This window comes from Apaloderma vittatum, unplaced genomic scaffold (assembly GCF_000703405.1).
Source record: "Apaloderma vittatum isolate BGI_N311 unplaced genomic scaffold, ASM70340v1 scaffold36571, whole genome shotgun sequence".
Lineage (NCBI taxonomy): Eukaryota > Metazoa > Chordata > Aves > Trogoniformes > Trogonidae > Apaloderma > Apaloderma vittatum.
The window spans coordinates 4,885-21,702 of record NW_009701420.1 but is presented as its reverse complement, the minus strand read 5'-3'; the positions used below and the strand labels follow the sequence as shown (position 1 = coordinate 21,702).

Genomic DNA, 16,818 nt, shown 5'->3' with positions numbered 1-16,818 from the left:
ACACTAGCCATTAGCCCCGGTTTGTGGGTGAGAGCTGAGGCTGCGGAACCTCAAAGTAGGAGATATCCTGCTCCTCTCTCCGCCAGATCAGTGGTGAGACAAGCCGAGCCGTGTTTGTGTCCATCCACGGAGGCTGCAGGGGCAGCTGTGTGGTCTTTGCTTTTAGTGCATTTTACCCCAAGAAGAGGGTGAGCAGTGCTGCATCGAGGGTTTTACCCACCAGTTCCACCCAATTTCCTTACAGATTCAAGAAGGATCAAGCTAACTATTCCATAAACACGGATGACCCCCTCATCTTTAACTCCAGTATTGACAAGGATTACAGCATAGTGAAGGACTACATGGGCTTCACTGAAGAGGAGTTCAAGCGAGTGGTAAGTTGGCCTCGGCTGGATTCTCTGCTGATGTCCTGGTGCAGCCCAGAACAACAGCTCTTTTTCTTTATGAACTGAAGAGTTCTCAAGAGAGATCAGAAAATCCTGCACTGGCCTTGTAACCGTGAGGCTGAGGGTGGCTGCTGAGCTGGCTGGAGGGGGCTGCCAGGAGGGGTGCAGGGTGCAGGGGAGTACGGGCACAGGGTGGGCTCTGCAGGGGCTGCGGCACTTGGGCTGACTGCTTTGGGCCTCGTGGGGAACATGTCAGGGTGGAAATTGTCTACTGGCATCTTACAGCAGGTCTTAGCAGGAGGGTGCTTCTTGGTTTTTTTGGGTTTTTTTCCTCTGGATTTGGAATTGCAGGTAGGTTATTTCAAGGCCTGGCCTAGAAATGAGGAAGATTCAGCAGGTATGAAAGTGGTTGCAGTTTTTGCATGTATAGCGTGAGTGTGCAGCAAGTGAGCTGGTTTTGGCACACACAGTTGTTCATGCGTCTTGATTACATCCTTAATTTTTTTTAATTACTCACCCAAGACAGAAAGACAGGCTGTTTGACTTACCTGGTTACCAAGCAAACCTTTCTGAGTTTGCACTGAGAGCCATGCTCAGTGCTTTCACCTACTTGTCTCCCAAAATACTTGCTTGGATTGGGAGATGCAGGAGGCATTTACAAGAGAGCATCAGTCCTGCTCTCAGCTCTGGCTGGAGGAGCAAGTTGCTTTCTCCTACAGATAATACTTTCTGGGCTTGGAAGGGGGAACATGGGCAGCTCTGGGATCCTGGACACACAGCTGTTCTGCTGCCAGCTGTCCTCTCCTGCTCTTGCAGAGGCCAGGTGATTCCCCTGTAATAAATAAAGGTCCTCACACAAGACAGGCAGGCAGGTTACAGCGCACAGCCAGGCTGTCACCCCCGCCGGGCCGGGAGAGGGTCTCGTCTAAAGGGGAGCTGTGAGTATAGGAGCGAGTCTAAAGTGCCTATCCTAGAAACTTGAAAGTATTTCAAGACCTTTGCTTTGTGCCCACCTCATTCCTCTTGGAGCTGTTGCTAGTGATGGGCCAGAGGCGTTGCCTTTTAAAATGAGGCTGTGGAAATGAACCTCAGAGTGGAGGCGTTACACTCTCCCTCGCCTGCTGCTGCTTAGAGATGGATGTTGAGATGTGCACAACCACGTGTGGCTTAATGTCTCCCTTGTGTTCTGCCTCCCTAGAACATCAATGCAGCTCAGTCCAGCTTCTTGCCTGAGAAGGAAAAGCAGGAGCTGCTCAACACGCTGTATGAAGCCTACGGGATGGTCCCCAACGCATCGTGACCCATCCCTTCGAGCCAGGTGGAGCAGAGGCTCCTCTTCATGCCTGCTTGACTCTCCTGTGCTGCCTGGACTGGCAGCCCCATGTTAACTCTTCCAGTGCTAAGCAGAATCAGGCTATAGCATAACAGAATCAAGTTATCACATACATTTACCCGTTACCCCACCAAATTCTCTCCCAAATGGATATCCAGCTTCCTGTTTTGCTGTTGTGCAAACAGACTGAAACTGCCTCCTGGCCTGACTCCCTTCTCCATGTGCCAGTCTTTCTGTACTGCAGATGAGAACAGAAGAACCTCCCCTTCTGTTTTCTTTTTTCCCACCTACTCCTCCCCTGCTTTATCTTTCCCATCTCACTGACCTGCTTTGCCCTTGTCTGGAGTGCAGAAATAACCACCTTCAGCTGTGACTGTGGCCTGGGTTAATTTTCACCTTCCTAGGGAAAAGTGCTGGCAGAGAGTGAACAGGCACTTCAGGAGAGGAGGCTCTAATCCCATCCATGTGGGTAGGAACGGTTTGGCTACAGCTGTATTTACCCAGGGATAGTCTTGTACTAACAAGACTGGAACAAGCTGGAAGCCAGTGCACTTGCCTGTGCACAGTTCTGAAGAGCATTTTAAAATATCACTTTTTTGGCATCCTGTCTTGAACAAGGACTCCTGTGTACGAGCCTCCCAATGTCACTGCTGCAGAAGCGCACACCTTGGGCTTGGGCTCCAGCTGTGCTCACAGCTGGCCATGACCTTGCCCACACATGCATAGGAAGCTAGAGCATATTTTTATGTTCTGGGCCAAAACCTGCCTTCTGGGACTTTTCCTGGTTTTGTACTCATCCTGGAGAATTCCTGTGAACTGCAGTTTGCTCTTCCTCCAACTTTGCTTAGGACTTGAAAACCCATGATTGATTGCCTCTTTTACTCCTGCCCTCTTCCTGACTTGACATAATCATTAGGTGCCATTAAAAACAAGTAAGTAAATTAATAAAGTAGGGCCCAATGTCACATATTGTCCCAGGTCCCATGCAAATTGCTTCTCTCAAGCACAACACTGGCTAGAAGTCAGATCTTCAGTTTGGTGGAGAATTTATACAGAAATACTTACCAAAATTACCGCGTGATTTCGGTGCGTTACAGTATTTTTACTTAATATGCAATAGAGCCATGCATCCAGAGCAGAGACCGTTGGTTTTTTACGTGTGTGGTGTGCTTCAGCATCCCAGGTGTCTGCCAAGATGCTTACTCCAAAGATACTGTACCAAAAAGTTGCCTTTGACAGGGTGTTGTGGTCACCATTACCACAGAGTGGGTGAGACTGGTCCAGTCTCAGCCAGCAGTGACTGCATGCTGGGAGTATTTCCATTCTTTCTGGGCTTCCATATTTGTCTTCGGGTAAGATACTTATCTCTACAGTACATGGTGCATATATACACACACATATATATATATAGCTAGATAGATGGATATGAGAGAGTGAATTTCTTACTTTTATAAAGCAAATGATAAAGCATCCCTCAAGAATGGGATTGCAGTAAGAACCAGGCTTTTTTGGGTAATTTTTCTCCAGTAATTGTTTCTAAAGATGAGTTGCTTGTTTGGATTCTGGACAGTTGATTGTTAATCCTCTTTAATAAAAATAACAAATTTATATTAAAAGTTAAATCCTCTTGCCTTTCTGTTCAAGGGTGACCGTTAGGACCTGTGGTCTGTATGAGCCCTGCTTGAGCATAAGTTAATTGGAAGGCGTGACGGGGGCTTTGGCAGGCCAATTCCTGCATTCTGTTGCCAGGCTGGAGCACTTTGACAGCCAGAGGGAGGGTACCTCTGCTCCCTTGCTAGATGGACAAGTTGGATTTATGGTCGCAGGTTGTTCCAACCTGGTGTGTCCTTTTCCCTTCAGTAATCAAAGAGATGCGTATCACCGCTAGAAGCAGTGCCATCACTATGTAATCTTTTTTTCTGGTGTGCATAAAAAATAGTTTACAACCTTTTTTTCATCTCCTGAGTTTTGCAGAGTTGGTTGATACCAAGTGGTGCAGCCTGGCTGCTGGACTGCACTGTCAGCTTGGGCAGGGCAGCCTTTGCCGAAAGACTTTCTAATCATCTGGTGCTCAGTTAGAGTTTTGGGAGGTCTGGCGTGCCTCTGTGTTCAACTGAAATGAAGGGCTTGGAGCAGCCGTGGGCTCAGCAACTTCACAATTCAGGATGTGGCTGGATTAAGGTAGTGCCCTTGGTCTTTCAGAGTAATCAGCGAGGGCAGCTGAGCTGGCTCTTTCACTTGCAGGAGGAACCTGATGCCTCTCACCTGTCCTCTGAGGGTAGCTGGCCAACAGGTCCCTCATCGTCTGCCTAAATCTAATTCTGGAACAGATAATTTCTGACCAGGGAGACCTAAGATTAGCCCGTGTTTGACTGTCGGAGGTCTCACGTGGTGCACAGTCCCTCTGCACCGCCTTTCAGCTTTCTTTATGTGTGTCAGCACGAGCCAAAAATCCTGTTTGGTGGCAGCGAGGAGAGCTGGAAATGGGGCTTAAAGACCCAACTGTGTGGTCAGCCAAGCCCAGGAGCTACCTGCTGGTTTGTCCTCAAGCGCGGGGAAATGGGAGCAGGCTCTTGGCCACCATCCGGGCTCAGAGCTGCAATAGTAGCCAGGCAGCTCCGGGAGCCGAGCTGGTTTGCAGCTGCCACAGCAGCAGATGCAGCTGCTACCTAGGTGCCGAATCCTCATTTCCTGTGGGGGCTGGAGCCATGGACATCTCTGTGCTAGCCCTGTGGCCTTCACTTCTCAGAGGTGCACAGAAAATTCTCCCTCTGTCTGGCAGCTACTTCTCTGCATATTCATGGCCTTGGTTTCACTGGTAAGTCTCAAACTCGTAACATTCAGTCCTTCCCTAGGCTGCCAGGGTGATGCTTGTCCTTGTGTCACCAGTGGAGAGTACTTCTGAGGCCAGCTCTGCCTCCTCCCTGTGCTGGCCATTGATCCCCGCCAGGCTGTAGCTTCCTCCCACAGCTCCGTCAGCATCGGCTCTGCCCGGGCTGGGCAAAACACCAGCCACGTCCTCGCAGCCCTGTGCTGCTGAGGGAAGATGCCTTTTCCCACCGGCCCCTCTTCTGCTGGTGGCCAGGCCACTCTGCCAAGTCCTGAGCCAGCCCTTGTGCCTGACTTCTGGGGTGGTGACGTGGAGGGGAGCAGTGTTGCCATGGGTGGGTGACATACCGGTGGGAAAAGCACTGCCTGGCAGCAAACCTGGGAAAGGGGGGACAGACTTTTAGCATTTTCTGTGCCCAGCTGTGTCTGCTTCCACCTGGGCGCTGCAAACCCATGGGATTTCAGACCCAAAGGGAAAGGACTCACAGCTCCTTATCTCCCTATTAGGGGACGAAGTTCAACCAGCTACAAGGCAAAACAGAGGAAGAAGAAATATCCAGGCAGAAAAAAAACACCTTCAGTATTTGAAGGCTCTATTATTTATTCCAACAGCTTATATAGTTTTATCAAACCATCTTTAACACAAAACATGTCTCCTAAAAGAGAGAATGGTGTGAGATCCTACCAGAGATCATCTCAGCTAACAGCTTGCAAAGTTAAGCCTGAATTTCAACAGTCAAACCAGCAAAACAGTTCTCCCCTCTGCTTAACAGTATCTTAAAATGCTAAAACCCAAAGAAAAAGATGCCTGTGGCTGGTGCTGCTGAGGCTGTACGTGGAGCTCATCCACACAGAGCTGTGCTTTGGTCCTTTCCTGATGCTAACTGGCAGCAGCACAGGTGAGCGGTGCTTGACCTGAAGGCAGGGGGACTCCCCACTGCCCACCCTGACGAGGGGCCACATGGACATTCCAGAGGCCAGGTCAGGTCTAAGATGCAGATGAGGGTGAGGCTTAGAAAAAACAATAATCTAAATTCCTAATCTGTGGAACAGAATAAATAATAGTCTAAATTTGCAAAGGAGGAAGGTACCTTGGACAGGAAAATCTGATGTGTCTATTATTACTGAAATCGTTTTTTCCCCTAGGGGAAAATTGCAGCTAAGGCATCTTGAGAATGGCTCATGTCACTACAACCATGGCAGTGTTGCTCTAAATCGTTAGGGATGGGAACAGAAGTCTTTTGGAGGTGCCAGTCCTTGCACAGCATCATGTCGCTCTCTAAATAAAAATGGTTGCAGCAGAGGCGTTCAACAGACAGCTTGCTGTTCCAGGTTTGGTTTTGTCCACTGACTCAACAGCAAATTCTTGCCTGATGTTCACAGCAAGGCCCTCCTCCTGCCCATCCCACCCCCTGCACGTTGTTATGGAGAGGGGCTGTCTTCTTGCCCCTTTGGTCTTGCTCCAGGGTCGCTCTCAGAAGAAGTGGCATCTCTTTGGCTTTCTGCAGAAGGGAGAATTGGGAAGAAAGCACAGGTTACACCGCTGAAGACATAAACTGTCAGTAAGTGCTAGAGCTAATTGTATTCAGATTGCCACCTGAAGGTATCACCACCCTCCTGTGGCTTCAGAGTCTTGGGTTCTCCCTTCACATTCCTGGAGTACAAAAGCTTCTCAGCACATCTGGTGATGCTGGGAGGGAGCCTCGGGGCAGGGATGTGCTCCTCTTATCTAACCTGTCACGGCAACTTGCAAGAGCTCTGGGAATGTCTGCCTGACAGCCTGGCAGCAGCCTGAGCTCCTCTCTGTTAGAAGAGCTCTAATTTGTGCTTGTGACTGATGGATGGATGGGCACGTGCTAATGGGGACACACTGAAAGAGGGGATGCAGTTGGGATAACGTGTTTTAAGGTATTTTTATAGTTACAGGTTGTAGGCTGGAGAAGTAAAAAAGCAAAGGGAAAACTGAGTTTACCCTCTGCAGCAGTGCTGTATGTTTTGTTGTGAAATCAGAGTGGCTGGTTTGCTTGTGCTCTGAACAGAGGACTCGCACTTGTAGTCAGCTGGCCAGCATATACTGAGCAGGGTGATGCTGCTGCCAGGTTTGGGCTGCACGGGAATATTTGGAGATGGCTGGTGGTGTTTAAAAATGATTTCTGCTGTTATTTAAAATACTGTGGAAGTATTGGAAGGCTTATTTTTTAAAAAGAACCCAAAACCAACCAACAAAGCAAACCACAACCTGCCCCACACTGGATTTTTATAAAGCCTAAGGTATGCCTGATGTGTAATTTGCCCTGGAAAGGTTCTTGGTCACTCCACATGTTGTTCAAACAGCAGTGCCTCTACAAACCAGCTGAGCACAGGGCCTTGGCTGGAGCATGCAGTGTTTGTGTGCCAGGAACCCCGGGAGCACCCCGTCCCCTGCAAAAGCCCCTCAGCCTGGGGAGTTTCCCACTAGCTGAGTATCCGCCAAGTGTGAAGACACTGACTGCAGTGAGGAACGGGATGTTGCTCCTGAGCATCTGCGTGATGCCCCAGAGACAGCGCTGATCAGCTGTGCTGCCATTTCTTGCCTTGTTCACCCAGCCCGGGTGCCAGGAGCTGGGTTTACTGGTGTCAGCAGCAGCTCACCTGCTCCTTCGACAGCCAGGTCACCGAGGTTCTCAGTCAGCTTGCGCATGGTGATGGTGGTCGCATCTCGTTGGATGTCGTGGACAGCGTTCCTCCGACCAGCCCGATCGCAGGCAATAAAGTCAGTGTATGTGTTGGACTCTACCTCCATTGCATCTCCACACACCTGCAAAACGCTGCGGAGAAAACACAGCTGTGAGGTCAAGGATGCTCAGCAAGCCTTGAGACGTGGCTCCCTCCAGGTTAAGTTACTCTTTGGAGTTAAATTACAGCATGAATAAATAGTCCCTGGAACTCTGCTCCAGTTACTCTAACAGCAGCTACTGAAATCTTAGATATAACCCCGTCACGTGGGGCAGCGCGTGGGGTGACCGACTGTGCTGGGCGACCCATCGCCTTGGGTGGGGGCAGGTAGGCAGGAAGGATCCATCCCAGCTGCCTTACTGGCCCTTGCTCTGCCTTCCCATTGCAAAGCAAGGCTGGGAAGGCGTTTGCTTCTCCTGTTGAGTTTAGGAGCTGCAAGGTCGCTTGCAGCAGCTTTTTCCTATGGAAAAAGCATCACAGAAAAAGCCCTCCTTCCTCTTCAAAATGCCACAGGAGCTGTGAATGGAGGCCAAATTTGGCTTGCTGCTGGGATGCTGATCCAACCTGAATTTGTAATGGGAAATGATCAGGGCCCTGATGGATACCTGCTGGAAAGTTTGGGGAGCAAGGGAGTAGTTTATAGGTATGAGGCTTCAGGTCAGTGCTGGCTCGACGGATTGTCAGATGTTACTGAAAAAGTGTCGGGCTGGACTGCTTTGAGATAAGCACTTTAACATGTGAAAATCAGTCCCTCTGTGAGACGTTTGGATCCCTTCACTCCAGGCTTGTGTCTGTGCCAAGCGCGGAGCACGAAGAAAAGCTTGGAGCGGCCACTTGTCACACGCGAGCTCCGCTGCAAGCCAGCTCTTCGTCAGCCTGATGAATCCTTGAGTTGTTGGTTTTTCATTTTAGCTGACAGTTTTAACTTGCCAGCATTTGTACAGCACACAGAGTCCAGGGACCTCGGCAGCTCGGGGGATGTATTGCAGCTGGCTCCGGGGCACAGAGCTAGCGAGCACACGCTGCCTCTGCTCTGGAAACCTGGTGCTCTTGGTTCCTGCTCCTGTTTACTCAGTCTGGCACTTTGTTTTTCTGCATGGAGGTCGGAGTTTCGTCGTCGTCTTCTTATCTGTGATTCTGCTTGCTGTAAAAAATGCGTTTAAGCCCTGCTGATGTTGTCAGTACTTGAAGGGGCCTCAGTTGGAAATGTTCATGTGTAACGAAAAAAACCCAAACAACTTCTTGTCATTCACTTGCTTTTGTGTCTTGGGGTTAATGACCCACTGAGAAACTTGCTTAGCCTCCTATAGAAATCCTGCTTAATATTGATCTTCCTACTAGGGAAATTTGCTGGCAGACTATCAGCCTAGGCAGGAATCACACTTCTCATTCTGTAATCCCTGATGTTATGGCAGTAGGAAGAAGAGGCTGGTGAAGATGTAATAGCACCTTTTCCCTGGGACAGGACAAGCATCCATCATTCCCAGACAGGTCCTCCTCACAGCTCATCGAAGCTTCTGTAGCTGCTGGAGAAATGTCACACAGACTTGGGAGGCTTCCCTAGGAGTGATCCACACAAGCCTGGGTCCATCTCCACATTGGTGAGGCCAATCCAGAGCTGATACTCTCAGGAATCCTGCCCTTGCACCAGGGGCTGGACCTCTTGGTTTGCAGGATCGATTCCACCAACTGGGAAACAGGAGCTGGCTGGTCCCCGGGATGTGACATTTCCCAGTGTCCTTTGATGTGGCTGCCAAAGGCAGGTGTGTTCAGCTGTGGCAGGGCAGTGCCAGAGGACTAAATGCCCCATCACACGAGAATTTGTTTTAAAATAGGGTAAGTGACCCAAGTGTGCAGAAGCAGGTCCCGCTCCAGGCGGGTTTGGTCCTGCCGGGAGATGGCGTATGTGATTTATTTATCTTCCGTGGCTGGGAGGGATCCTGCCTTCTGCTCTCCATGCAAAGAGCTGGAGCAGGGTGGATTTGTAAGCAAAGCTTTCAAATTTGTGCAGATCTTTCAGGGTTTTCAAGGTGGGTGGCTCTCAAAAGCCTTGCAGGCAGATCCCTTCTGCTGGTAGAGACACGCCAGCCTCTACCTCCGGGAAGCTGTTGGACCAAGGAGGTGATGGGAGTGGTGGCCTCAGTTTTTGATAGAAAAAACTGATTTTTCAAACAGCATTTCCACATTTCCAGGCGGGTGCAAAAGAGCAGGTATTTAGTCAGTGGAAATATTTTATAACATCTGCCAGGGACAAGAAAGGAACAACGTTCCCTCCAGCCCACATAACTGAACCTGGAACTGCGTCACCGTGGACAGTCATTTAGAGGTGGCAGGGGGGTGCATCACCCACCGGCTCCTCAATTTTGGTTTTTCTCACTCCCGTGGGCTGTCGGGAGGGCACAATGTGCCAGCTCTTGCCAAGTGTTGCAGGAATAAGCCCGCAGCACACAAACACACCACCCAAGGGTTTCCAGGGCGTTTCAAAGAGATGATTCAACTTGTCCCCAAAGGGTCATTTCCTGCCTCCCTTCCCTCCTTGCTGCTCCAAGTCACCGAAACGGACCCTGTGCCCTCGGCACAGCACGCCAGCCCGTGGGGACAGGGCAGAGGATGCGTGGCATGGTGACAAAGGCCCACTGCACATTCCCTAAGAGCTTTTCTGTGCTGCTTGGAGGGAGGCTGTGTCCCCTCCACCACGGGGACACGGTGCTGCCTGTTCCAGGGCAGCTGGCCACAAGGCAGGACGCCCCTTACGAGCTGCCACAGACAACAGAGGCGTCCCCAGAGCTGCCTCTCCTCCTCTGCACCCCTAAATAATCTGGCTCTGACAAACCTGCCATTTGGCCTGGACTTATTTTTCCACAGTGTCTTGTGAGAGCTAAATAATCTGGAGCTGCAGTAGTCTTGGCGTTGCTGGTGTAGGCTCGGCTTCCAGAGCGAAGACTGTGGCTGGGCTCGCTGGCATTTTCCAGGGAAGTCATCCGGCAGCTGATGGAGCAGCTGGCTCTGCTCTGAGGGGCTGCAGCTAAATCAGCCCTATTCATACCAGGATTGCCTTGCACCCATTTAGAAGGTGGGTGCTAAGAAACTAAAGGGTTAAATGTTTCTTCTGACTTTTGGTAGGAGAAACCAGGGCATTTCTCTTGGGTCAGCTCAGTGCCCTTCTTGATCTCACTGACAAGCCAGCATTTAACTCCCATTTCTCCTCTTGCCTGCTTCTCCACAGCACAGATCCCAGGGACTACACGCAGTTACTGCAAGTAATGTCCAAGTGGCAGGCAAATGACCTGGAAACGCCACGGGCAGGTTAAACTCGACAGAAGGCCGTGTGCCTGCAGAGCAAACACAAGCCCTGTGACCCGAGCCAGCGACTGGGATCTCACTCCGAGGGATCGGATGGATGCTACAGTCACACCCAGCCCCAAACTCCAGTTTCAAGGAACAAGGTCCTAACATATGATATCGCATCTGTCCCTTGTCGAGGTTGAACTGTAAGCTTTTTATGGCTAGGAAGGGCTATTTTTGGCCTCCACACTGATGCTGGCTATCAGCAGGCTGCGCTGAATTCAGCCAGCTTCCCCTTCACTGCCTGCTTTGCTTCTCCTTTCTGCTCTGCCTCTCTTACCTCCTGTCTGCCTCAGTACTCTCCTCTCCACTCAGCCTTTGCAGTGAGCGCAAACAGCCTCTGGGTCAGAGAAAGTCCCGTTCATCGCTCATCTCTGCACGGCATCCGTGACACTGCTGGGCACAGGGCAGCTCAGCGCCCTGCTCAGATGTCCTTGCCCCTTCGGGTGGCCAGCACAGCACCCTTGGGCTGCTCTATGGAACGAGGTTCAAAGTTAAACAAAGCAATGGATTTTTCCTGCCTGATTAAGCCTGAATCACCACCTGCTCCTGCCCTGCTTTCCTTTAGACCCCTCTCTGTTCCTGGCAGGGGCAGCTACCCTGCCTGCCGTGCTGTGCCCTGGGACACCCAAGGAGGGGACCCCTGCACCTTGGCCACCTCTGCAGCTGCAGCAGGCACTCCCTGAGGGCAGGGACTGGGACACCAAGGTCCCCAGGGGTGGGAGACCCCCCAGATTCATGTCCCGGAGTGCTGCTGCCCAGCTGTGGCCACACACCAGTCTGTTCCCAGCAGCAGTTGGGACCAACAGTTCTGGTTGAGATGTCCCTTGTCCCACAGCCCAGCTGGGGACACACTCTCTCGGAGGAGCTCACTGTTTCGATTCCCAAACTTCTGGAGTCATAAAGTCACGAAGCCAAGCTAAACCTTGCCCTGTTTCTAGGGTGAAATTTCAAAGTTCTGCCAGGGAACAGGGATGTGGCCCCTTCTTCTGCTTATGGATCGCATCCCACTTCTCTCCCCTTCACGGCCAACCTGCAGGGACCAAGACATGAAGTTGTACAGTCGCCTTCAAGCTCTCCACATTGTGCAGTGGCCCTTGCCCTTTCATTCCAGGGTACAGTGACTATTATTAGACCTCTCCTGCTGGGGCCAGATCCATAACAACAGCAAAACATAGTCAACAGCCCTGCTGGGCTTTTAAAATATTTACAGTGTAAGATGGTTTACTGCAGAGGGGGGCCTGGTAGAGCACAGAGACGGGAGCCCCGGGATCTCTGTGCTCCCTGCGGATCTGCTGTGAGGCTTCCTGCTGGGAGAGTCGCATCCAGCAAGGAGGAAGAAAAATCCCGCAGGGCTGAAGCCAGCACTTGAGGTCAGGGGGTTTCCACCAACTGTCTGACAACTTCCAGATGGAATTTCAGCAAAATTTCCATTGGCTCTTGTCTGGGAACATGCATGAGGGGTTGCACATCAAAGCAGGAGGACTCTGTAACGGTGTTATTTGGGTTAGAGAGTATTTTTAGACCTATCCTTGTGCCTTAAAGGCCTCATTATGGCTCCTGATGGCCATGCACTAGATCTTGACCAGAAGCCGAGCTGAAGATGCAGATGCCCTGTTGGGAGCCTGGTCTGGTAGTGGCTACATGTGCAATATGCGTTGGTAAGACTGGTGACAGGGTCTGCACCAGGCAGACCCTCACGGGAACTGATGTGCTCCAAACTGCTGAGCCTCGAGTTTCCTGGCTGGATGAGGAACAAAGGCATGACCAGGGCAGCAGCCTAATCTCCTAACAGGGCCCATATGTCCATCTCTTCTTTCCAGGCGAGAATAGCATGGAAAAGCCTCACCACACTTCGGTGGTGAAGAGATGTCAAGGTTGGGCATGGCACATTGGTATTTTTGGAAGGCTTTTGCTGTGGGATTCCTCATAATAACTCTGTAGCCTCTGGCTTTGATGGCAAATACAATTAATTCAGCCAGCGCAGACACCACAGCGCCTCCAGGCACTGCAGTGGTTTTGGAGGAACACAGCTTCCAGGCTTCTCTAGAACTTAATGGAAAATAATAATTCACATATGAGGAGAGCAGTAGAGGAAGGGGACTGCGCCACAGTGTCCATGAACAGATCCTTTCTTTTGCTTTGGCCTGGTTTTACTGTATAAGGATTACTTAATACCTGTAGAACTGGTAACCAATTGCTTAGCCCCAGGTTTACAATTAGGCTTAGACTGACTCCTCTATGACAGCACAAACCTTGCATTTAGCTCTACCAAGCTCTCCAAACTGCCTCCCCTCCCTCCTGGCCTTCAGCACATCCCCAGGGACCTCCACGGCAGTGTCCCTGTCCCAAGGTACCTCCTGCTGCCCAACATCCTCCCGGCCACTGCCTGGCTCTCAGCTGACGTAAGAGAAGCTCCAGCCGGATTTCAAAATCACGGCCGACCCTCGGCGCTAGCATAGGGCGAGTCCTTATGCTGCGGTCCCCAGGGAAGGCTTGGGGAGAAGTTAGGGAGGCAGAAGGGGATTTCTCAGCCCCATCCGCATCTTGTTAATGTCAGGACATGTGGGCGATGCCAGGATGGAGGCACGAATCCAGCCATTGGTCCTTCTGTCGGGAGGGCAACTTGGTGCCCATCTCTGGCCACGCCAGTCTGCATCTCTGTGCCTGGAGCAGCCAGTCCCCACAGGACACGGGTGCGGAGCTTCTGCTCCAAAAATCCCCCACCACAGGAGAAATCACAGTTTGCCTTGGCAACAGGGGTTTGAGGGAGCTCTCTGCTCCTCCTCCCCTCAGCACTGAGCCTTAGCTGCAGCTTAAGCTTCTTCTGCAGCCTCTTACTAAGTTGATTAATGGAAATAATTGGTCTCTTCGTGCATCTGGAGACAGTTGCCGTGACAGCAGTTGTATTTTTGTTTTGTTCCCAGGTCGAGCTTGTTTTTCATATCCCACAGCTTCGAGGTGCTAATAAATCAGAACACTCTGCTTCCCAGCTCTGCCTCCGAAAGACGCGCATCCCTCCGAGGGATGGGGTGGCAGAGCAGGATGAGGCACACTTGGCCCCGCCAGCCCCAGGACACGTCAGGCTGGCACCTTTCTCCCCCGCTATTTTTCACCCCTTCTCTGGGTTGCCATGGCTCTGACTTCTGCCCAGCAGAGAGGTGCAAGTCAAAGGCCTCATGTTCACCCAGCACAGCAATGAGCACCCATCGCCTTGTGAGCCAGCGCTCATGGGTTTCTCTGTCCCCTGCAGAGACCCTTTCAAAGCTGTAAGGGCTATGAGGCTACAAGTCTCATCTCTGTTACTTTTACTTTCTCCCAACTTCTTATTTAGCTGCTTTTATCAGTCAACACACTTCCACATGAACAAAACCAGTGACTGTGTGGAAGATCTGCTAATGCCCGCACTTGCAAAGCAAATGAACCACAGACCAGGCAGTTCAAACTCTTCAGCTGCAGAAGCCCCACAGCTGCTGTCGCAGGCATGTTCCAGGAAGACTCATGTATTGTCCCTGCTTGTCCTGTATGGCCACATGATCACACCTGGGCCACGGGGTGGATTCCTTTGCCATAGAGATCCTCTTCAGACTTGGGTTCCCTGCCTTCCCTCAAATCATTCAGGGAGAAAAGTCCCTGCTGGATTTCACATCAAAGGCTGGAAACTCCCCGGTGGTCCTACAGTTCTTCTGATCTCACCAAGGTGCTGACCTCTGAATAAACATCACCTACTCAAACCTCACCTGAATTCCTGTCCCAGGGATGTTCACCCTGGGCACAACCCCCTCAGTGCCTCGCAGTCTTCCCTGGGCAAAAAATCAAATAAGTGCAGAGGAGATGCAGCTGGGGCTATTTTCTACCACAGCCATCCTTGTCACATATAAAAGGAAGGTGAAGCAGCAGCAGGTGTTGATGGGGGAGTTCTGTTTCTGTGTGAAGGAGGACCCTTCTACAAGGACAGAGGTAAGCAAGGATGGGTCTTTATTTTTATGCCTAGCAGGAAAAAGAGGAAATTTTGTCTATTTTTATTTTGTGATCCGAGAAGTTGAAATCTACTACTGTGTGAAAGCAGTGCTTGCAGGGCTAGGAGGGAGAGCTTAGCTTGGAAGAGGTGTTGTGCAGGCTCTAACTACGAAGCTTTGACTGCTGCTAGTTGAGGAGTCTGTGCTTAGCCCAGGGGTCATGAAGCTGGGAGCCACTTGCCTTCACTCTTCCTCATTTGGGCTTACATAGTCCCACAGGAGCTCACGTTCAGCATCCAAGGAGTTCTTCTGACTTGGTATGGTTTAAGGAGCTGAGAGAGAAGCTGTGAAATCTCCTGAGGTGCTAGAGCCCTGGCAGTTCCCAGCGGTGCCTAAAAACAACCAGGGCAACTCTTCAGAGTGTCAGTGTGGAATGAGGCTGATTAGCAAAGCCAGGCTTAGCTCTGCTCCCTGGAGCTGGCTGCCCTGTCCGGCTGCCCTGCTGCACAGAGGAAAGCCACTAGCGAGACTCTCGGGCCAGGGCAGGGGCAGTGCTTGCCTGGGAAAATGGGGGCAAGGGGAAGATCTGTCTTTAGGAGCTGTGAGAAGGGTTGGGTGGCTGGGATTGTGCTGCTGGTGCTTTGCATATAATAAAGGAAAGTGTAGTAGTTAAAAACAGGGTGACACTGAGAGCTGGCTGAGCTAAGCCCCTTCAGGTGACTCCACAGCTCCCATTACCCACTGAATCAGTCCCTTTGGCTGTGCTACCGTGCTGGGACACCTACCTGGGCAGAGAGAGCTTTTCTGGCCTGCACACCCCTTTCTCCATGTGTTTCTGTGATGGATGGAGAATTTTTGTACATCTGTGTCAAGTGACAATGGCTTCTGATCCCTTCTGCAGGCAGGGTAAATCTGTCTGCAGAAATCGCCGGGGATAGGACATCTAGAAATGAGTTGCAGTGGTGCTCGAGACGTGCCTGTCATATTACACCAGGGATGCTGAGCAATCACTGCAACTACAGCTTCAGAAAAGGGAAAGCTTCTAATGAAATGCATTGCCAACTATTTTATGGTGCACTAAAATGCAGCCTGAGTATAGAAGGAAATGGGGTGTCTCTAGCATACATGGGAAAGATACTGGATGCTGCTCCGAGAGACCTGCAGGAGGAATGTCTCCATGTACCAAAGAGTCCTGGGATCCTGTACTGCCAGAGCTGCAAACAATAGGACCGTGGCAGCTCTGTGTAAGGGAATGCTCAGTGCAGGAACAAGAGAAAGCAGCAAGGTGATCTGAGTACTACGGAGGTGCTCTGAGCACAGGAGCCATGAGAGTGAAACCTCAGAAAGGACAGTCTGAGTTGGTGGATCTGCCACTTATGGAAGCGCCACAAAAGGTTACGCTTTGGGGGTTCCCTGCACCTTGTTGGGCTGTCTCTACACACAGAGCAAAACTCACTTACATGAGTATGCACAGGCAAACCACATTCCCGTGCAAAGTGTGGGAGCAGCCCAGGAGCCGGATTCGCACACGACATCTCTGTGGCTGGCAGGGGAGAGGCCATACGTGGCTGGTACCAGAGGCTGCTCTTAAAGTAAGCGTTGAAACACAGCTTGGAACAAGTACATGGCTGTGAAGTATGGAAAATGCAGTAGGAAAGTCATTATGGCAGAATTATTGATATATTTTTGCTCTTATCAGCTTTCTAGCATCTAGTCACTGGGAATACAGAGAGAAGTCAAATGACTCTCTGAATAAGGAATTACACCCATTCTTGTTTGTGTAATATCTCCCTGTAAATAAAAATTGTATTGGTCCATAGTGCGAATCCCTACCTGATTTAGTTGACTTTCCTTCTGGACATGACTTCAAACAAGCTTCATACACAGCAGGGCAGTGACTTCTGGGGAAGGAAAAGAAAATAAGTGTAAGAAAATGTTATCTGTGCTTTTTTGGGGAAACACATAAAGCCCAGCTGCTTTCTCCACCATCTGCAACTAGGAGAGCAAAGGAGATGCAGGGTCTGGCAGGGGTCTGCCCAGCAGGATCAGCCAAAGTCCAGCCTGGCGAGCACGGGGACAACCAAGCGAAGGGCTGCGGGATGGTGGTGTTCATAGAGCACCTTCTCCAGAGAGTTTGTGCTAATAGAGATTTGGCCTGTTGTGTCTAAGAGCAAGGGAAGTCCAACCTGGCTTCAGAGAAGTTCTCTTGGTTTTGCTTCTCCCTTTGCTCAGTTCACGTGGGTGTGCTGGG

General features: G+C 50.9%; 2 protein-coding genes across 2 annotated transcripts in view; one reads left to right on the top strand and one right to left on the bottom strand.

The window, feature by feature from the left end:
• The window catches only part of ADA (adenosine deaminase), a gene marked incomplete at its 5' end in the record, with an annotated part of 11,635 nt that extends 9,949 nt beyond the window's left edge, over positions 1-1,686 (top strand). Inside the window, 2 exons of the mRNA XM_009879141.1 lie at positions 245-374; positions 1,585-1,686. Coding sequence (XP_009877443.1) covers positions 245-374; positions 1,585-1,686 — 232 coding nt within the window. The remainder of the gene's footprint in view (positions 1-244; positions 375-1,584) is intronic.
• Positions 1,687-5,132: 3,446 nt separating this feature from the next.
• On the bottom strand, positions 5,133-16,461 carry PKIG (protein kinase (cAMP-dependent, catalytic) inhibitor gamma). Its single transcript, XM_009879139.1, has 3 exons — positions 16,401-16,461; positions 7,180-7,355; positions 5,133-6,050 (listed from the first exon to the last, which is right to left on the bottom strand). Exons 2-3 carry the CDS (start codon positions 7,328-7,330, stop codon positions 5,971-5,973), a joined length of 231 nt encoding a protein of 76 aa, XP_009877441.1. The 5' UTR covers positions 7,331-7,355; positions 16,401-16,461; the 3' UTR covers positions 5,133-5,970.
• Between the last annotated feature and the right edge of the window lie 357 nt (positions 16,462-16,818).

Coding starts and splice junctions, on each gene's coding strand:
- PKIG (XM_009879139.1), bottom strand. CDS start 7,330: ATGGAGGTAGAGTCCAACACATACACTGACTTTATTGCCTGCGATCGG. Junction 6,051..7,179: donor CCTGGCTGTCGAAGGAGCAG/GTGAGCTGCTGC, acceptor TCCCTTCTGCAG/AAAGCCAAAGAGATGCCACT.